The 22536-nt window shown below is 44.8% G+C and overlaps 1 protein-coding gene across 1 annotated transcript in view; it reads right to left on the bottom strand.

Annotated features, from left to right (window-relative positions):
• CUL4B (cullin 4B) overlaps positions 1-18011 on the bottom strand; it is an 84317-nt gene extending 66306 nt beyond the window's left edge. The window contains exons 1-4 of the mRNA XM_069747195.1: positions 17855-18011; positions 17291-17659; positions 8403-8518; positions 5435-5539 (exon numbers count right to left, since the gene is read on the bottom strand). Coding sequence (XP_069603296.1) covers positions 5435-5539; positions 8403-8518; positions 17291-17659; positions 17855-17906 — 642 coding nt within the window. The 5' untranslated portion in view covers positions 17907-18011. The remainder of the gene's footprint in view (positions 1-5434; positions 5540-8402; positions 8519-17290; positions 17660-17854) is intronic.
• Positions 18012-22536: the final 4525 nt, after the last annotated feature.

The following is a 22536-nucleotide window of genomic DNA, read 5'->3' on the forward strand; positions in this document are numbered from 1 at the left end:
TCATTTTTACTTTTGCCACTGGAGGCCGCCATTTTCATTAGTGTGGGTGTAAGTGTCTGGACACGACACTTGCACACCTCACTTACGGCAGCCATGGGCATAGGAGCCAACAGTCGGGCTCCGACCGCTTCTCCTGCCTCTCAGCTGTGACTTGGGCACGCCCCCTGGGCTGCTACGTCACAGCTGTGAGAGGAGATCGCGGCCATTTTGTTTTTTTCCTCTGTCATCGCACTCACAGCTCAGCGATCATAGCAGGAGCTGCGAGGGAGAAGCTGCTGCTGGGAGCGAGGGTCGGGGTGAGTATCTGCAGCCAGGAGCTGTGATTGCAGCCTGTACTTAGTATTACAGCACAGGCTGCAATCACTGCTCACTGCCGTTCAGAGCAGAGCAGGGAGATGTCACACTGCTCTGCCCTGAACATGACTCAGCACTTCCTGGGAGAGGACTGAAGGTAAGTACAGAGTTTTTATTTTCTTATGCATCTACCACTGCTACCTGTCCCTATATACCACTGCTACCAGCCCTTATATACCACTGCTACCAGCCCTTATATACCACTGCTACCTGCTCCTATATACCACTGCTACCTGCTCCTATATACCACTGCTACCAGCCCCTATATACCACTGCTACTAGCCCCTATATACCACTACCAGCCCTTATATACCACTGCTACTAGCCCCTATATACCACTACCAGCCCTTATATACCACTGCTACTAGCCCCTATATACCACTGCTACCAGCCCTTATATACCACTGCTACCTGCTCCTATATACCACTGCTACTAGCCCCTATATACCACTGCTACCAGCCCCTATATACCACTGCTACTAGCCCCTATATACCACTACCAGCCCTTATATACCACTGCTACCAGCCCCTATATACCACTGCTACCAGCCCCTATATACCACTGCTACCAGCCCCTATATACCACTGCTACTAGCCCCTATATACCACTGCTACCAGCCCCTATATACCACTGCTACCAGCCACTATATACCACTGCTGCCAGCCACTATATACCACTGCTACCAGCCACTATATACCACTGCTACCAGCCACTACATACCACTGCTACCAGCCACTATATACCACTGCTACCAGCCACTATATACCACTGCTACCAGCCACTATATACCACTGCTACCAGCCACTATATACCACTGCTACCAGCCACTATATACCACTGCTACCAGCCCTTATATACCACTGCTACCAGCCCTTATATACCACCGCTACCTGCCCCTGTATACCACCGCTACCTGCCTCTGTATACCACCTACCACTGCTGCCTGCCTCTATATACCATCTACCACTGCTGCCTGCCTCTATATACCATCTACCACTGCTGCCTGCCTCTATATACCACCTACCACTGCTGCCTGCCTCTATATACCACCTACCACTGCTGCCTGCCTCTATATACCACCTACCACTGCTGCCTGCCACTATATACCATCTACCACTGCTGCCTGCCTCTATATACCATCTACGACTGCTGCCTGCCTCTATATAACATCTACGACTGCTGCCTGCCTCTATATACCATCTACCACTGCTGCCTGCCTCTATATACCATCTACCACTGCTACCTCTGTCCTGTGTAGCTAATCTAGTCTTGTGTAGCTAATCCTGTCCTGTGTACAGTATCACACAAGATAGGATTAGATACACGGCGCAGCACAGTATCACACAGGACAGGATTAGATACACGGCTCAGCAGTCAGTATCTAATCCTCTCCTATGCACTCCTCTCCCCCCTGCGTGTCTTTCCCCATTGTGGTTTATTATTTTTGTTGTGGGAGATGAGGGAGTCGAGGATTATGCGTTCGGTATGGTATAAAAAAGATTAATAAAGGACTTTATTCTGGCCGAGTCTTTATTTACAATACATGTGAGATCTATGTGGCGGCATTATGGGTGATCTATGTGGCGGTATTATGTGAGAAGCATATGGTGGTATGTGAGAACACTGGCGGTATTGTGTGTGATCTATATGGTGGTATGTGAGAACACTGGCGGTATTATGTGTGATCTATATGGCGGTATGTGAGAACACTGGCGGTATTATGTGTGATCTATATGGCGGTATGTGAGAACACTGGCGGTATTATGTGTGATCTATATGGTGGTATTATGTGAGAACTGTATGACAGTATTGTGTGATCTATTTGATAGTATTGTGTGTGATCTATATGGCGGTATTATGCGAGAACACTATGGCAGTATTATCTTCAGAAAGCGGACCCATTCTAGGGTGGTTCTGGCTGATCACCTGCACGCGGGTCTGGGGTAATAGAGGGGACAGCATGACCTCCAGTTAGGTGCAGTCAGGGGAAGGCTGGTGAGGCAGCTGAAGAGAGGGGTCTCATTTTTATCGTTACTATATGGCTACATTTCCTTCCCAGCGTCACCCCGTACTTCGGCTGTCGCCTCGCTTTCACATATTGCCAGGACAGGATGGAGAAGACAGGATCTGAGGAGGGGAATGGGGTCTGCATGCAAAGTCTGGATCAGACCAGGCCATCAATCCGCAGAAATGTTTCCTGGATTTCTGTGGAGCATACGGTCCATCCATGTGTATAAAACACAGCGCTCTATGTACAATCCCTGGCTGCTCCGCGCACCAAACAGGGGGCCCCTATAGACCAGCACACTGCTCTCCTGAAATACTCTGTGCTGCTGTCACCCTGCTCCCTCCACCACATATCTCCCAGAATCCTTTTGCTGCCTGCCATCCTTGGTGACTGTCTACTTGTCAGCATAAGGCTGCCTTCACACTATCAGTATTTGGTCAGTATTTTACCTCAGTATTTGTAGCCAAAACCAGGAGTGGGTGATAAATGCAGAAGTGGAGCATATGTTTCTATTATACTTTTCCTCTATTTGTTCCACTCCTGGTTTTGGCTTACAAATACTGAGGTAAAATACTGACCAAATACTGATAGTGTGACGGCAGCCATACTCTGCAGTCACCAACAAAATGGCTGCTCACTGGGTTCCTGAATATCATCCTCTCTAATCCCTTAGCAAACACCCATGAGAGGAGAGGAGACATTACACACGTCAGCAGACTCCTCCCATATTTACTGCAGTGCTGTAATGTGAGCTATTTGTACACTAGGTTTTTCTGAAATTTCAGCAGCTGCTCCCCCTAGTGTTGAAAAGTGGAAATTCCAAAACTTTTCAAATTATTTTTCATATTTTACTAAATTATAAACAAATGATAATATTTTTTAAGAAAATGTAATCATTAATTCTTTACATTTTTACAATTTCTGAAAAAAAAATTTTTTTGATGGCACCTTCCCTTTAAGACCTGGATAAGGGTAAATTACTCGAGGCAGAGATGGCCTCAGAGGAGTGCAGATTGGGAATGAGCTGTCTTATGGGGGAGGGGGGCTGTTGGGGTAATGTTGGGGTTTATTAAAATAAGAAAATGTGTATGTAACATATTGTAATGTAAAAGGCATTCTGATGTTCTTCTTTATATTGTTAATAAAAATCTATTTAAATCAAAAAAAAAAAAAAAAGTCCCTGTAGATTTGAGGAGAGTACTAAAGAGTTATCAAATGCACTTTGATACCTGCCTCAAATAGGTGCATATTGCTGAAAATGATGTCCGGCAGAATACAAAGTGACTGCATCACTACAGTCAATGGCACGTCAGCAAAAACATCCAATTCCCAGTTTTCAGGGATTCAGGAGCAAGTCCCAATGGGGGTCAATGAGGAATAGATAAAATGTGAAGAAAGCCTTGGTGACAAGTACCGTATATACTCGAGTATAAGCCAAGATTTTCAGCCCATTTTTTGGGGCTGAAAGTCCCCCTCTCAGCTTATACTCAAGTCATACCCAGGGGTCGGTAGGGGAGGGGGAGCTGTCTAATTATACTCACCTACTCCAGGCTCGGTCTCTGCACGTCTTTTCGTTGGCGCCGGCAGCTTCTTCCTGTACTGAGCGGTCACATGGTACCGCTCATTACAGTAATGAATATGCAGCTCCACCTCCCATAAGGGTGGAGCCACATATTCATTACTGTAATGAGCGGTAACGGTGACAGCTCAGTACAGGAAGAAGCAGCAGCGCCAGGGAAGCAGGGACTGCTTATATGGGGCTCCTGATTCAATATGGATATTCAAAAACACTTAACCTAATGAGGTCTCAATTAATTTTACTTTTATTGGTATCTATTTTTACTTTTAACATTTACCGGTAGCTGCTGCATTTCCCACCCTAGGCTTATACCCGAGTCATTACGTTTTCACAGTTTTTTGTGGCAAAATTGGGGGGGGGGGGGGGGAGAATCGGCTTATACTCAAGTATATAGGATACTTGGGTGGCCTGCAGAATGCCAGCTATGAGTAAGGTTTTCATAAGGTAGAAAACAGACTAACCTGTAACGGCAAAGGTTCCTTAAAGGGGTTGTCCGGTCCAAACTGATAAGTTTGCAGTCACTTTGTGTGACTTCAGACTTATAAATCCCCAGCGCACGTACTGTGGGCTGTATATATGGTTGTGTGTTATACATGTGTATGAAAGCGAGGTCGTGCCCACTATCCGGGAGTATGTATAACTCATATATACCTGCCGTTACCAGGTCCGAATCCTTGCAGTGCACAGGGCAAGTGCTGGGGGAGTTTATTCTTAAGTCTGTAGTCACACAAAGTGACCGCAGACTCATCGGTTTGGACCAGACAACCACTTTTAACCAAGGAGATAGAGCAATCCAAAAAACAGCAGCAGATCCAAAACCTGGATAAAGCCGTAAACTTATACTTATCCAGTACAAACACACTACATGATGGCATGCCAAAATCAGAGGATGGTCAGGGGATGCCCAAAATAAGAACGCCAGCATCTCCAACTACAACAAGGTAGCATGTCTGTGCCAGCAGAGGAGCACCAATAAATATCAATTCCTGACAGCTAATAATTGTACAAGCTGAACCTGTAAAGCAGGGGTCCCCAACCTGTAGCTCGGGAGCCACAGATGGCTAGCGGCTGTCTGCCAGCTAGGTGCATTAGCCTCAGCTGTAGCAAACAGGTATGAAGAGCACATCTCAAAATGGTGAATTTTTGTAAGTAGCTCTGCACAGAAGATCAGATCTGAATGCACATATACTGGTCATGGGGTCTAGAGATAATTTAGGTATGGAAGGATGGAGACAGCAAGATACTATCTGTCTGAGGAGCTTCAAGTTGGATGCAACTGTGATGGTTGCCACCAATGTGCAGAGTCGGGAGCTGAATGTGGCTCTTGACCCTCTTGGAGATTGTGGCTCAAGGTCAGAAAGGTTGGGGACCTCTGCTCCAAAGAGTAGGGCCTTCCATACAGTCCAGTCGTCTGATTTACCTGCAGGCCAGACAAATGCCAAATTACTGCCACAAAGACTAAAGAAACAAAATGTATAAAATAAAAAGGATATTCTCTGAATTGGTAAATTTGTGCTTTGATGTGGTCTTCACATATCTGCCTCAATTGTTTGTAGAGGTTTGCAGAAATCTTGTAAGAGCAAAGGTTTTCAACAGCCTAAAAATAAAAGTATATCATTAATAAACCACAAAGAAAATAGGGGGAAAAAAAATTGATAAATGAAAAGACAATTTCTGCACAATCTGGTCCTTAGGTCTTAAATGTAAGCAAATACAACCCCAACCCACTATATGGGTTAATTCACTTCATATTTTGATAGAAAGGAGTATTGTGGAAGCGACAATACAAAATATTTGGTTTTAACCCCTTAATCCCATATGACGTACTATCCCGTCAAGGTGACCTGGGACTTAATTCCCAGTGACGGGATAGTACGTCATACGCGATCGGCCGCGCTCACGGGGGGAGCGCGGCCGGTCGTCAGCTGCCTATCGCAGCTGACACCCGGCACTATGTGCCAGGAGCGGTCACGGACCGCTCCCGGCACATTAACCCCCGGCACACCGCGATCAAACATGATCGCGGTGAGCCGGCGGTTCAGGGAAGCATCGCGCAGGGAGGGGGCTCCTGTGGGCTTCCCTGAGACCCCCGCAGCAACGCGATGTGATCGCGTTGCTGCGAGGGTCTCTTACCTCCCTCCCTGCAGCAGGCCCGGATCCAAAATGGCCACGGCATCCAGGTCCTGCAGGGAGGGAGGTGGCTTATTAAGTGCCTGCTCAGAGCAGGCGCTTGGTAAGCCTACAGCCCTGTAAATAAGATCGCTGATCTGACAGAGTGCTGTGCAAACTGTCAGATCAGCGATCTGTGATATCCCCCCCCCTGGGACAAAGTAAAAAAATTCCACGTGTAAAAAAAAAAAATAAAAAAAATAATTCCTAAATAAAGAAAAAAAAAAAAATATTCCCATAAACACATTTCTTTATCTAAATAAAAAAAAACGAACAATAAAAAGTACACATTTAGTATCGCCGCGTCCATAACGACCTAACCTATCAAACTGTCCAACTAGTTAACCCTTTCAGTAAAAACAACGCTTTATTATCATATTGCCGAACAAAAAGTGGAATAACACGCGATCAAAAAGACAGATATATATAACCATGGTACCACTGAAAACGTCTTGTCCCGCAAAAAACGAGCTGACAAAGCATGATCAGCAAAAAAAATAAAAAAAAAGTTATAGTCCTGAGAATAAAGCGATGCCCAAATAATTATCTTTTCTATAAAATAGTTTTTATCGTACAAAAGCGCCAAAACATAAAAAAATTATATAAATGAGATATCGCTGTAATCGTACTGACCCGAAGAATAAAACTGCTTTATCCATTTTACCAAATGCGGAACAGTCCAAGTTGTCATGCAAACTCATCGCCGTGGAATGCGATTAGGGATCAGCTGATGCCGCACAATCTGAAGAAGGCGGAGGGAGATGAGTGAGTGGTGAAGACATGCACTGCGCATGCCCATGAATCCCAGCCCAGGAATGCGAATAAATTAGAAGACAGTGCGGGGCTGGATCTCGGGCGAGGCCGCACAGGCAGCCTGACATCAAATGATGTCAGACGACGGGCAGCGCTAACTGCACATGCCCAAGGGATCACATAACAGCGCAGGCTCCGGGAAAGATTCAAACAACGCTAAGGAGGCGGCGGCCCGCGCCTGGGGGTATGAGTGAAGGCTGTGTTGCGTCTGATTAGGAAGTAAAGTCCCGCCTCCCTGGCGATTTCACGGTATGAGGGGGCACATTTTATAAGTGTTTATTTCAGCGTGTGCAGGGAGCATAACTAAAAGAGCCACCTTGTCCAAATGCAGCATTAGTGCTGCACAAGGTGGCTCTTTTAGTTACAAACGCCTGGGGGGGTGGGGGGTGACAGGTTCCCTTTAAAGTTGCAACATAAATGTATCAACTTATGAAGTCCAAAGGATAGGGGATAATTTACAAATTGTTGGGACCCCCACTGATCGACAATGAGGCTCTAAAGTGCCCCATCTGAATGGAGAATGCGCACCATTGCTCCATTCCATCTCTACGGTATTGCTGGAAAAAGGCAATCTGCGGCAATCATAAAAAGGAGTTCAGCGGAGGTGCACATGCTCCACATCTGCTCCATTCAGACGGGGCAGTTCAGAGCCCATATCTCTGGACTAATGGGGGGGGGGGTGTCAACCCCCAGCAATCAGGAAGCTATCCAATATAGGTAATGATTTCCTTACTTGGCACAAACCCTTTACATTTTTCAAGCTCAAAAATGAGCATTTTGAGCAAAACATTAACTTGCAACATTTTACGCATTAGTCTCTGTCTCTTATCTAACATTGGGAAGTGCACTAAATATGATGAAAAGGCTACCTAGGTGTAGTATGAAGCAAATCATTAAGGTAATTAAGCCAATTTCACATCTGTCCATGCATCAAGCCATTGATCAACATGACATCTGGCACAGCTACTAAAAGAAGAACCCCCCCAGCCTTCACACACAGCACACATCTTATCACCCATAAGAGGGATAGTAATGCACTGTTAGGATCTGCACCGATCAGTAGACTGAGGGATATTTATCTGCTATGGAAACTTTCATCCGTTACAAATTAGCATGGCAAGAGACAGATTCCCAAACGCCACTCCATTCATTCCCAATTAAGTTGATTGAAAAGGTTGAGTGCAGTGCTCGAAGCCCCATCCATAGGGAATGAAAAGAGCGCAGGTCGAGCATGAGCAATGTCGTTCTGTTTTTCTGACTGCTGCAGGTCCCAGAGGTCGGACCCCCACCAATCCTGTGGATAGGAGATATAGGAATTGTCCGGAGAAAACTAGTTAAGTCCAGTGTTTGCCAAGGTCACACTAGACCCCCAAGTCAGGTACTGCTGCTCTAAGGGGGAAATGCTGTATGGCAGGTACAACTACAGAAGGCATTAGGATACAAGATACACCATGTATAGTACAGTCTGATTCACTCGCCTGGTATAATTCTTCTAAGTTGTACTTTATTGAAGTGCTTTTTTCAATGGCATCAACTGCTTCTTTCAGCTTCTGCCAGGTTTCATCTGTGTAGTTTTCAGGCAATTTGGGTTTTTCTGCAAAGATATGTAAGGAATTCAGAAATAAAACTTAAAACAGAAGAAAAATATTTATATGCAACAAAGACTTTCTCACGAGAAGATGGCAGGGATACCTAGTAGCCAATGGGAGCTTGCAAAGTTGACGGACTAATGGGGAAACCCGTCAGCATAAGATGAAGCAGAAATCCTCACAAGGGACATCACAAGCAGATACCAGAAGACGTCTGCCATGTTATGTGACGGATATATTAACAAGGTGGATGATTGCAAGGGAAACGATAGGCCTGAAAGTCTGCGTGTTCATGGTGTGACCCATGATGTTTTAGATTGTCACTTCTTGCCTTTGGCAGAAAAACAAGTGCAAGGAGGAAGTAAAGATGAAAATACGTGCAGGAAGGGATAGAGAGGTAGCAATCGGTTAGTCATGCTATGAATATCTATGACTGGCTTTATCACAATTCAGCTGCCATTATGCTCTTCATTGCCAAGATGCCAGCATTGCAATTAGTAAAGGCCATGGGTGTGCTGTTGACCGTGGAAACATCAGCACTGGATTACGGATTAGCAGGGGAAGGAAGAGTAATGTTTCTTTTGTTGTTTTAGAATATGTGCACAAGTTATAATAAACAACAACAAAAAACAAACAAGGAAAATGGTATAACATGGCCAACTCCAATAAGGTATCTATTCCCCCTATCTAGTGGATTTTCCATGCTGGCTACATCCATCACATGTGCCATAGATCAGATCGCTGAACCAAATGTCTGGGTGATAGAACAGCAGTCGGAGTTAGAGTGATAAAGTTGGGGTAGGATTTTGATAAATCACAAAGTAGCAGGGGTTTATTCCCCTCCCTCAATTGGGAACCCTGCAAAGCTAAACACATTAGTGTATAGAAGGTCATTGTTAGCCCAGTAGTTCTACAGCACTCATTGCTCTCCGCAATTGCACTGCGGGGAGTCAATGGAGTGACATATGCAGAGGTTTCCTTCCATCACACTCCTAACATGCAGTGGTCACTGTTGACGATGTAAAGACTTAAACAAGCCATGGTGTCACAACTTAAGGTAAATTATGAATAATTAAATGTTGTCTGGTTGTATAAATAACCTAAACTATATATGTGCAATAGTTTTAAGTTTGGTTTATAGAAAAGTTCAAGGATGTGGTTAGGAGGCCACGAGGAATTAACTTGTCCCAGCAAACAGTAAATTAGATCTTGATTAGTGATGAGCGAGTATACTCGTTACTCGGGTTTCTCCGAGCATGCTTGGGTGATCTCTGAGTATTTTGGTGTGCTCGGAGACTTAGTTTTCCGTTGCCTCAGCTGCATGATTTGTGACTGCTAGATAGCTTGAATACATGTGGCGAATGCCTGTTTGTTAGGGAATTCACACATGTATTCAGCCTGTCTAGCAGCTCAAAATTTTGCAGCAGCGGCGACAAAAACTAAATCTCTGAGCACTAACAAATACTCGGAGATCACCTGAGTGTCACTAATCTTGATCTTCCATTTGCTTTAAATTTGGGTAATATGAAGGCCCTTTTAAAGGGACACTGTCACCTGAATTTGGAGGGAACAATCTTCAGCCATGGAGGCGGGGTTTTCGGGTGTTTGATTCACCCTTTCCTTACCCGCTGGCTGCAATATTGGATTGAAGTTCATTCTCTGTCCTCCGTAGTACACGCCTGCACAAAGCAATCTTGCCTTGCGCAGGCGTGTACTATGGAGGACAGAGAATGAACTTCAATCCAATATTGCAGCCAGCATGCAGCCAGCGGGTAAGGAAAGGGTGAATCAAACACCCGAAAACCCCACCCCTATGGCTGAAGATTGTTCCCTCCAAATTCAGGTGACAGTGTCCCTTTAAAAGGAACAGAAAACTGGAGAGTTCATAAGAATGCTCATGCCGAATCATCGGCCTACGGAAGGCTATATTCACATGTGGAGTTTTTGGAGCGTATTTTTTTTTTTTTTTTTTTTCCAAGTACATTTTCAGCTGCTTTCCACAGCACCAGCAAAGTCTATGAGATTGCAGAAATCTCATGCCCACAACTTGTTTTTCCCTGACTGTTTTGCCAAAAAAGCTGCGTTTTTGCAAAATGCCGCACATGTCACTTCTTTCAGCATTTTTCACCCATTGAAGGCAATGGGTAGTGCAGAAAACACAGGTATCAGGTTTTGCTGCCTTTTTGTGGCAAAACCTGATGAAGTTTAATCAGAAAAAGTTTACTGCATAAAAAAAATAAAAAAAAGAGGAAAACATTCAACAAAACCTGCTTTTTTTGCATTGCTTATTTACTTCCAAGAGAGCAAGTTTGGCCTGCAAAAAAAAACAAAAACAAAAAAAAAAAAAAAACATCAAAATCGCGACGTGTGATCATAGCCTAAAAATACTGCCAATCACCAGCAAAACACCTGTTTGTTGAGTGAATAGAGCTGGACTGACAGAGGCCTCAGATCTACACTGACTCTTCATCCTCATTTCCATATGAAATCAAAGGATGATTTCTCAATAATGGAGGAACGCACTGACCATGTAAAAGGTATTGCTGGAATTGTCTCTGAAAAAGCTACATGCACAAATAGTTTGGGGGGTGAAATCCTACTGACAGATTCCCTTTAAAGATAAATATGGCGCATGTTTAGTAACTTTTGTCTAACTTGTGCATATTGCTACATTTTAAGCCATGCCTCTTTTCTGCTAAGCAGCAATAGGGATACTGTCACCTAGAATGCCATTTACCTGCAGATCTAGAATTAATCTGACAAAACAGTTAGGCTATGTGCACACGTTGCAGATTAGGCTTAGGAATTTCTGGTGCCGATTCTGCCTCTCCTGGCAGAAAACGCACCTGCGGATTTGTTGCTTTTTTTGTGCGGTTCCGCAGCAATTGTGCATTTTTGCTGCGGTTTTCTTGCGGATTTGCTGCGTTTTTTACCCCTGCGGTTTTCTATAATGGAATGGGTACAAAAACGCTGCAGATTCACAAAAAAGAAGTGCCATGCTACTTTTAAACCGCAGCGGATTTTCCGCAAAGTGTGCGCAGCATTTTTTTTCTCATTGATTTACATTGTACTGTAAATCAATTGCGGATCTGCAGCGTTTCTGCACCTCAAAAAACGCTGCGGCTCCGCAGAGAATCCGCAACGTGTGCACATACCCTTAAGGATGAGGGAAGAGTGAGTGCGGCTGACAGGCTGCAACACTAATGTGGTATAACAGTGTCATGCAAGCTTCCACAGACACGGCGCAGTATCATTGGAGCGGTGCCAGACCAGGAGCCAAGTATGTGTGTTTGAAACGTACCCCTTCATTTACAATAATCTCTGTAGGCAGATTCTCATGCAGATCAGTGTCCGGCCCATAGTCCTGACCAGCTCATTTACATACAAGAAATATGGATTTTTCTTGAATAGGACATCAGATAGATATCAAGGCATCCTCTTATTCAGCTGCCTATGACCTACATGTTCATATAGACGGCTTAGGAGGGGTGATCCTACTGGCAGGTTCCCTCTAACAATAAAGTGGAAGTGAGGTCAGTCTGTCTAAACAGGCTATTAAATGAGCAATATATATGGAGAAATAAGTATTGAACACGTCAATTTTCTAAGTAAATATATTTGTCATGTCAATAGCACTTTTACAATCTCACCAACTGTCTGAAACAACCCATCCAATCCACACAGGCATAAAAATCAAAAACCAAAGATGTCCAATAATTCATGTGTAATAAGAAATTGCATCGAGAAAAGAAAGACAGAACACATGAAAAGAAAAAAAAAAAAAAAAAAAGGGGCAAAAAGCCATGGAAAGTCATGGCAGCAGCTGAAATCTATCAGTAAATAGAAATCAATTCTGCCACTTGATGAAAAATAATATCAGTTGGTTAATCTGATGGCCTATAAAAAGGGTGTCTAATTACCAAGGTGCCAAGCGAGAAACATCTAATGATGGGTAAACAAGTGAGCTGTCGCAAGACCTTCGCAACCTTACTGTTGCAAAACATACTGAAGGCATTGGTTACAGAACAATTTCTAAACTACTGAAGATTCCAGTGAGCACTGTTGAGGCCATAATCCAGAAGAGGAAAAAAAAACAATTTCACCATAAACCGATCACCACTAGGTGCTCCCCACAAGATCTCAGACAGAGGATTGAAAATAATTATCAGAAGAGTTGTCCAAGAGCCACAGACCAATGAGGAGAGCTACAGGAAAACCTGGAATCAGAAGGTACAACTATACACACCACATTTGGAGGCCAAAAGGCACTGCATATCACCCCAAAAACACCATGCTGGAGGTGGGAACATCATGGTATGGGGATGTGTTACAGCATAAGGCACTGGCATACTTCATGTCATTGAAGGATGAATGGACAAATCTAGAAACATTTTTGATAAAAATCATCTGCCATATAACAAAGATGATGAAGATGAAATGAGGGTGGACATTTCAGCAAGACAATGACCCCCAAACACACAGCCAAGGAAACGCTCAGTTGGTTTCAGAGAAAGAAAATAAAGTTGATGGAATGGCCCAGCAAATCACTGGACCTGAATCTGATAGAGATGTATCGAAAGAACTAAAGCTCAGAGTTCAAAGGAGACCCACGGGACCTTCAGGATTTGAAGAATGTATGGAAGAATGGGCCAAAATTGCACCTGAGCAATGCATGCGATTAGTTTATCCATACAGGAGGGATCTTGAAGTTGTCAAAGGCTTTTATATGAAGTATTAAAATAATGTCAGCACGTGTGTGCAATGCTTTTTCTCTGTGTCATTTTGTTACACAACTTATGGACATCTATGGTTTGATTTATTTGCCTGTTTACTAATTTACTTAGAAAAAAAGTGACTTGCTCAAAAATTATTTCACATTTATGTGAATTTCCAAAGGGTTGTAGTTTATATACAAAGTCGTGAAATGGAAAAAAAAGTTGAGCACCTTTGCAAATACACTGCCTAACTTACCTCGTCCGGATCCTGAGTTACAGACTGTATTATATACAAAAGCTGCATTCACCACCCCAAAAGCTTCAGAGCACAAGTCTCCTGACATTTGCAGGATCACTGTCTGCACAAAGATTGTAATGTTGATTCGCATTCTTGGAATAGCCTTTATTGAACAGTGATATTAAGCAGGAAAAATAAATCACCGTTCCAATACAGCTAAGCTGATAGAGGTATGACTAACGCCTTAATGAGAACAGTCAGTAAGTAGGCCATCACTTATTTATTTTTCACATTTGCAAAAATGAGAATTTATCATTAGTGTCTCGTGAATCTTTTCTCGTCGGTTTATGCCAACAATGTGTCATCCGTTTTTCTTCTGTACAATGAAATTCTGATGGAGGTTTCCTAACCTGATACCAGCAACCAGGGAAAAACAGACGGTACACAGATGTTATTAATGTGCACTCAGCTTTTTATTTTTGTTACCACTGATCTATAGATTCACTTTAAAGGGAACCTGTCACCTGAATTTGGCAGGACCGATTTTCGGTCATATGGGCGGAGTTTTCGGGTGTTTGATTCACCCTTTCCTTACCTGCTGGCTGCAATATTGGATTGAAGTTCATTCTATGTCCTCTGTAGTACACGCCTGCGCAAGGCAAGCAATATTGCGGCCAGCATGCAGCCAGCGGGTAAGGATAGGTTCACATTGCATTAAGGCAGTCCGTTTAGCGCATAGCGCTACAGACTGCGCTAACGCAATGTCCCAAAAGGGATCGCGTTTGCCGATCCCCGATCAGCGCTAGCGAGGAATGGACCGCGAACTATGCAAGCAGCGTTAGCGGTCCGTCACTCAAATGACAACACATCGCTAGCGCACGCCCATTGTGGGCGTGCGCTAGCGATGCGTTCGCCATTACATGCAATGGCGGCGTTAACGGACTACGTTACACCGTGTTATGCCGCGGTGTAACGTAGGCCGTTAAACGGGTTCACATAACGTAATGTGAACCGAGCGTAAGGAAAGGGTGAATCAAACACCCGAAAACTCTGCCCATATGACCGAAAACCGGTCCCGCCAAATTCAGGTGACAGGTTCCCTTTAATCGTTGAGTTCTGTTCACAAAACAGACCAAAGTGCCACATGTAAAAAGCCCCATAGAATACGAGTCAGTGTAAACAAACTGACGATGACCACTAACATTAATAAAGCCGATCAAACATGTATTGTGAATGCAGCTCTGAAGGAAACAAACAAAACAAGCTGCCATTCAGCATCAGACAAAGATAAGAAGTGCAGTTTATTTACAAGTTCTGCTCCGTTCACAATGCTTTTTTGGCTTTAAAGGGAACCTGTCACCCCGTTTTTTGAGATTGAGCTATAAATACTGTTAAATAGGGCCTGCGCTGTGCGTTACTATAGTGTATGTAGTGTACCCTGATTCCCCATGTATGCTGAGAAATACATTACCAAAGTCGCCGTTTTCGCCTGTCAATCAGGCTGGTCTGGTCAGGTGGGCGTGTTCACAGCGCTCTTTTCTTCCCCAGCTTTCCGTTGGTGGCGTAGTGGTGTGCGCATGTCCAAAGTTCCGACTTCCCTGCGCCCACGTGAAGACACAGCGCGCGATCTGCGCTGTAATCCCTTGCATCGGTGGGGGCGGCCATCTTCCTGGGGCCGCGCGTGCGCAGATGGAGTGCTCTGCTGCACGGGGCTTCAGGAAAATGGCCGCGGGATGCCGCGCGTGCGCATTAGAGATCGCGGCGGCCATTTTCCCAAAGCCGAGATGCAAACTCGCACGCGCGGCCCCAGGAAGATGGCCGCCCCCACCGATGCAAGGGATTACAGCGCAGATCGCGCGCTGTGTCTTCACGTGGGCGCAGGGAAGTCTGAACTCTGGACATACGCACACCACTACGCCACCAACGGAAAGCTGGGGAAGAAAAGAGCGCTGTGAACACGCCCACCTGACCAGACCAGCCTGATTGACAGGCGAAAACGGCGACTTTGGTAATGTATTTCTCAGCATACATGGGGAATCAGGGTACACTACATACACTATAGTAACGCACAGCGCAGGCCCTATTTAACAGTATTTATAGCTCAATCTCAAAAAACGGGGTGACAGGTTCCCTTTAATATTTGCATGGGGAAAACATTCCCAAAATATACATTAAACAGAGACTGATAAATATCCAGCAGCAGCATCTGCTCTCCACAGACTATGACGGCATCAGTTATCTATATAACAAGCTTTTGAATAGCTCACGGGGTACATGTTTATAGGGGTTGTCCACTGCTTTAAGTGTTAACCTTAATAAACTCAGAAAGGTGTATGAAATAAAAGAAACATACACTCAGTTACCAGCCCGGCGACGCTCCTTCGCTGATTAGCTGAAGCCTTCACATTCTGTTCAAACAGGATGAAACAATATTCGGACAGAATGTGAAGGCTACAATGGGTGAAGCATCCGCTGATTACCTACAGAGGTCACATGACGTCATCATTCCCCCGCTAGATGATCACGATGACAGGAGATCGGTGGGGGACAGAATATTGAATGCAGAGGAGCAATATGTGAGTATAAACCCCTGGGCCCGTTAAAAAGGGATATCTGGAACTTTAAAATTAAAAAAAATGTGCCCAAGCACTTACAGGCAGATAGTTGTATCTCCCAGCCTGTTGTGCCCAGCACTGTCCTCTGCCGGCACACAGCGGTCACAGACGTCTCGACAACAGAGCAGCAGTTTTTTTTTCCAGATGACTATTGGTGTCAATCAGCATGACGCCGGCTGTCAATCAGCATGACGCCGGCTGTCCCACCCTATGATCAGGAAGACAAACTTGCTGCTCTGTTGATAGGAGGCAGCTGAACTTCCATCAGGAGAGGTCAACGACCGGCGCCGAGTACAACAGGCAGATAGTTGCCTGTTTGTAACTACATGTTTGTCTTTTAGACCTAGATATCCCCATTTAACATAATGGCCAATTGTTACAATAGATGACTGACCAATACCACATAATTGTTTTGGTCATGCATTAAACCACATCTCAAAAACTGTTTGCTCCAGTCCACACTATATGTTTTTACTGGACACTCAGGATGTCAGACAGTTGTTATTACACTACTCCCTTATTTCCAGTATACCAGCCAAGCAGAGGCTGAAAGGACTGTTCTGGCCTCCTTCTGACTAATGAACAAATTAACTATGTAGATTACACTATGTTGAAAAAAAATAAAAGTTAAACAGGGTTACAGCTGATCAGACCATTCAAAGAGGTCATCAAGCATAAAAAAGTGCACTAAAGCCCTTAGATCTAGCATGAAAGTGGAGGTGTGTGATTGACTGCAGTGGTCTGGAGACTGGGATGGGACGTAATCAGAGACCTATCCTAGTCACCTGACCGCTGCAATCAATCGCAGGCTTCCACGGTGAAAGCGCCAGGGAATGAGACGTCATCCCTTCATGTCCGGGCACACACCACCTGTGATGGAGCCAGCGGGTATGCACCATTTTATTAAAGGGATTATCCACTGCTAGACACCCCCTTACATGCAGCTCCACTGTACAGCCCACAATCGAGGGCATACTCACCTCCTGGAGCAGCGCTGTTCTACTGACATCAGCACCGTGCCCCCTGGGGCCACACGGCTGCTGCAGCCTTCATTATTCTGACAGGATAGTGAAGGTGCAGACTAATGGCTGCCGGTAACTGTCTGCAGCGGTCACAGCACCGGCAGTAGGCAACCCCTGAGGATTTGTGATGGACCGTGTAGGAGCAGGCGCCCACCTCAGGTTGCCCCGGAGAGGGGGCACACTTTACCTTTGAAGTTCTTGATGACTAGCTTCTTGGCGGAGCCGGGCTTGCTGATGGCGAAGCTGGAGACCGGCGAGGCTTTGGTGAGCCCGTTGGCATGGTGCCCTGCGGCCACCGGCGAGATGAGCAGGCTTTTATTCCTGGTGGGCTGGGGGGTGGACGAGGAGGAGGACGGGGACTCCTCCGCCATCTTCACGTCCAGTCCCAGGAAGTCCAGCGTGTCCTCGAACCTCAGCTTCTTCTGGATGTGGTGGGAGTTCCTGGGAGGGGAGATGGGCTCGTAGTCGTCAGCGCTGCCGCCGGCGTTCAGCCGCCGCTTCTTGCTGGCTCCCTCTGCCTTCACCTCCTGGCTGGGAGGGTTGGGGGACGACAAACCTGTGGGGAACATGAACACAGCGGACATAGGAGCGCGGCGCCTCCGGACCGTGCACACTGCTTGTTATTGTCACACAGAGGCACAAACATGGCCTCACTTCCTCTCTCAAGGCATCTCGGGAAGAGCGGCCTCAACACACTACCGGCGCCGCGCACCACCCGCCGGCAGGACAAGCGCCCGCTCCTCTCACCTACCGGAAGGGCTGGCGGCGAGGTCTTTCATACTGCCCGACCGTGCGGGCCTCATCCGTCGCCTTTCCCTCGCCGAGCTGCCGATCTGATTGGTCCCGGCAGGGAGTTGGAGAACTGGGAGGGAGAGAGCAGGAACACAGGCGGACGGCCGGGGGCGGAGCCACTGACAGCACTCTGCTGCTTGGGTTATGACGTCACTAAGTCGGATGGAGCGCCGATTGGTGAAGACACGTGACGTGAGGTCATCAGCGTGCAGGAAGGAAAGCGTCTCCCGTCACCCGAGAGAGCGCAGCACACTGCTCAGTGCTGAGGGGAGGGGCGGGTCACGTGCTGCTGTGCCCGAGCCGTCAGCTGTCACGTGATCCACCACAGTGTGCCGTGCTGTGCGTGTAGGGCTAGACACCAGCCGTGATGTGCCCCCTGTTATACAGTGCCAGTATATTATACAGTGCCCCGTGTTATACAGTGCCAGTATATTATACAGTGCCCCGTGTTATACAGTGCCCCCTGTTATACAGTGCCTGTATATTATACAGTGCCCCGTGTTATACAGTGCCCCGTGTTATACAGTGCCAGTATATTATACAGTGCCCCGTGTTATACAGTGCCCCCTGTTATACAGTGCAAGTATATTATACAGTGCCCCGTGTTATACAGTGCCCCGTGTTATACAGTGCCCCCTGTTATACAGTGCCTGTATATTATACAGTGCCCCGTGTTATACAGTGCCCCGTGTTATACAGTGCAAGTATATTATACAGTGCCCCGTGTTATACAGTGCCAGTATATTATACAGTGCCCCGTGTTATACAGTGCGAGTATATTATACAGTGCCAGTATATTATACAGTGCCCCGTGTTATACAGTGCCAGTATATTATACAGTGCCCCGTGTTATACAGTGCCAGTATATTATACAGTGCCCCGTGTTATACAGTGCGAGTATATTATACAGTGCCAGTATATTATACAGTGCCAGTATATTATATAGTGCCCCGTGTTATACAGTGCCAGTATATTATATAGTGCCCCGTGTTATACAGTGCGAGTATATTATACAGTGCCCCGTGTTATACAGTGCCAGTATATTATACAGTGCCCCGTGTTATACAGTGCCAGTATATTATACAGTGCCAGTATATTATACAGTGCCCCGTGTTATACAGTGCGAGTATATTATACAGTGCCAGTATATTATACAGTGCCAGTATATTATATAGTGCCCCGTGTTATACAGTGCGAGTATATTATACAGTGCCAGTATATTATACAGTGCCAGTATATTATACAGTGCCCCGTGTTATACAGTGCAAGTATATTATACAGTGCCCCGTGTTATACAGTGCCAGTATATTATACAGTGCCAGTATATTATACAGTGCCCCGTGTTATACAGTGCCAGTATATTATATAGTGCCCCGTGTTATACAGTGCCAGTATATTATACAGTGCCCCGTGTTATACAGTGCCAGTATATTATACAGTGCCCCGTGTTATACAGTGCAAGTATATTATACAGTGCCCCGTGTTATACAGTGCCAGTATATTATACAGTGCCAGTATATTATACAGTGCCCCGTGTTATACAGTGCGAGTATATTATACAGTGCCAGTATATTATACAGTGCCAGTATATTATATAGTGCCCCGTGTTATACAGTGCCAGTATATTATATAGTGCCCCGTGTTATACAGTGCGAGTATATTATACAGTGCCCCGTGTTATACAGTGCCAGTATATTATACAGTGCCCCGTGTTATACAGTGCCAGTATATTATACAGTGCCCCGTGTTATACAGTGCGAGTATATTATACAGTGCCTCGTGTTATACAGTGCCAGTATATTATATAGTGCCCCGTGTTATACAGTGCCAGTATATTATACAGTGCCCCGTGTTATACAGTGCCAGTATATTATACAGTGCCCCGTGTTATACAGTGCAAGTATATTATATAGTGCCCCGTGTTATACAGTGCCAGTATATTATATAGTGCCCCGTGTTATACAGTGCCAGTATATTATACAGTGCCCCGTGTTATACAGTGCGAGTATATTATACAGTGCCCCGTGTTATACAGTGCCAGTATATTATATAGTGCCCCGTGTTATACAGTGCGAGTATATTATACAGTGCCCCGTGTTATACAGTGCCAGTATATTATACAGTGCCCCGTGTTATACAGTGCCAGTATATTATACAGTGCCCCGTGTTATACAGTGCGAGTATATTATACAGTGCCCCGTGTTATACAGTGCCAGTATATTATATAGTGCCCCGTGTTATACAGTGCCAGTATATTATATAGTGCCCCGTGTTATACAGTGCCAGTATATTATATAGTGCCCCGTGTTATACAGTGCCAGTATATTATATAGTGCCCCGTGTTATACAGTGCCAGTATATTATACAGTGCCAGTATATTATACAGTGCCCCGTGTTATACAGTGCCAGTATATTATACAGTGCCTCGTGTTATACAGTGCCAGTATATTATATAGTGCCCCGTGTTATACAGTGCCAGTATATTATACAGTGCCTCGTGTTATACAGTGCCAGTATATTATATAGTGCCCCGTGTTATACAGTGCCAGTATATTATATAGTGCCCCGTGTTATACAGTGCCAGTATATTATACAGTGCCCCGTGTTATACAGTGCGAGTATATTATACAGTGCCCCGTGTTATACAGTGCCAGTATATTATATAGTGCCCCGTGTTATACAGTGCCAGTATATTATATAGTGCCCCGTGTTATACAGTGCCAGTATATTATATAGTGCCCCGTGTTATACAGTGCCAGTATATTATATAGTGCCCCGTGTTATACAGTGCCAGTATATTATATAGTGCCCCGTGTTATACAGTGCCAGTATATTATATAGTGCCCCGTGTTATACAGTGCCAGTATATTATATAGTGCCCCGTGTTATACAGTGCCAGTATATTATACAGTGCCCCGTGTTATACAGTGCAAGTATATTATATAGTGCCCCGTGTTATACAGTGCCAGTATATTATATAGTGCCCCGTGTTATACAGTGCGAGTATATTATACAGTGCCTCGTGTTATACAGTGCCAGTATATTATATAGTGCCCCGTGTTATACAGTGCCAGTATATTATATAGTGCCCCGTGTTATACAGTGCCAGTATATTATATAGTGCCCCGTGTTATACAGTGCGAGTATATTATACAGTGCCTCGTGTTATACAGTGCCAGTATATTATACAGTGCCTCGTGTTATACAGTGCCAGTATATTATATAGTGCCCCGTGTTATACAGTGCCAGTATATTATACAGTGCCCCGTGTTATACAGTGCCAGTATATTATATAGTGCCCCGTGTTATACAGTGCCAGTATATTATATAGTGCCCCGTGTTATACAGTGCGAGTATATTATACAGTGCCTCGTGTTATACAGTGCCAGTATATTATACAGTGCCTCGTGTTATACAGTGCCAGTATATTATATAGTGCCCCGTGTTATACAGTGCCAGTATATTATATAGTGCCCCGTGTTATACAGTGCCAGTATATTATATAGTGCCCCGTGTTATACAGTGCCAGTATATTATATAGTGCCCCGTGTTATACAGTGCCAGTATATTATATAGTGCCCCGTGTTATACAGTGCGAGTATATTATACAGTGCCTCGTGTTATACAGTGCCAGTATATTATATAGTGCCCCGTGTTATACAGTGCCAGTATATTATATAGTGCCCCGTGTTATACAGTGCCAGTATATTATACAGTGCCCCGTGTTATACAGTGCCAGTATATTATATAGTGCCCCGTGTTATACAGTGCGAGTATATTATACAGTGCCCCGTGTTATACAGTGCCAGTATATTATATAGTGCCCCGTGTTATACAGTGCGAGTATATTATACAGTGCCCCGTGTTATACAGTGCCAGTATATTATACAGTGCCCCGTGTTATACAGTGCGAGTATATTATACAGTGCCCCGTGTTATACAGTGCCAGTATATTATATAGTGCCCCGTGTTATACAGTGCCAGTATATTATATAGTGCCCCGTGTTATACAGTGCCAGTATATTATATAGTGCCCCGTGTTATACAGTGCCAGTATATTATATAGTGCCCCGTGTTATACAGTGCCAGTATATTATACAGTGCCCTGTGTTATACAGTGCCAGTATATTATATAGTGCCCCGTGTTATACAGTGCCAGTATATTATATAGTGCCCCGTGTTATACAGTGCCAGTATATTATATAGTGCCCCGTGTTATACAGTGCGAGTATATTATACAGTGCCTCGTGTTATACAGTGCCAGTATATTATATAGTGCCCCGTATTATACAGTGCCAGTATATTATATAGTGCCCCGTGTTATACAGTGCCAGTATATTATACAGTGCCCCGTGTTATACAGTGCCAGTATATTATATAGTGCCCCGTGTTATACAGTGCCAGTATATTATATAGTGCCCCGTGTTATACAGTGCCAGTATATTATATAGTGCCCCGTGTTATACAGTGCCAGTATATTATATAGTGCCCCGTGTTATACAGTGCCAGTATATTATATAGTGCCCCGTGTTATACAGTGCCAGTATATTATACAGTGCCCCGTGTTATACAGTGCCAGTATATTATATAGTGCCCCGTGTTATACAGTGCCAGTATATTATATAGTGCCCCGTGTTATAC

Source organism: Ranitomeya imitator, chromosome 2, assembly GCF_032444005.1.
Source record: "Ranitomeya imitator isolate aRanImi1 chromosome 2, aRanImi1.pri, whole genome shotgun sequence".
Taxonomy (NCBI): domain Eukaryota; kingdom Metazoa; phylum Chordata; class Amphibia; order Anura; family Dendrobatidae; genus Ranitomeya; species Ranitomeya imitator.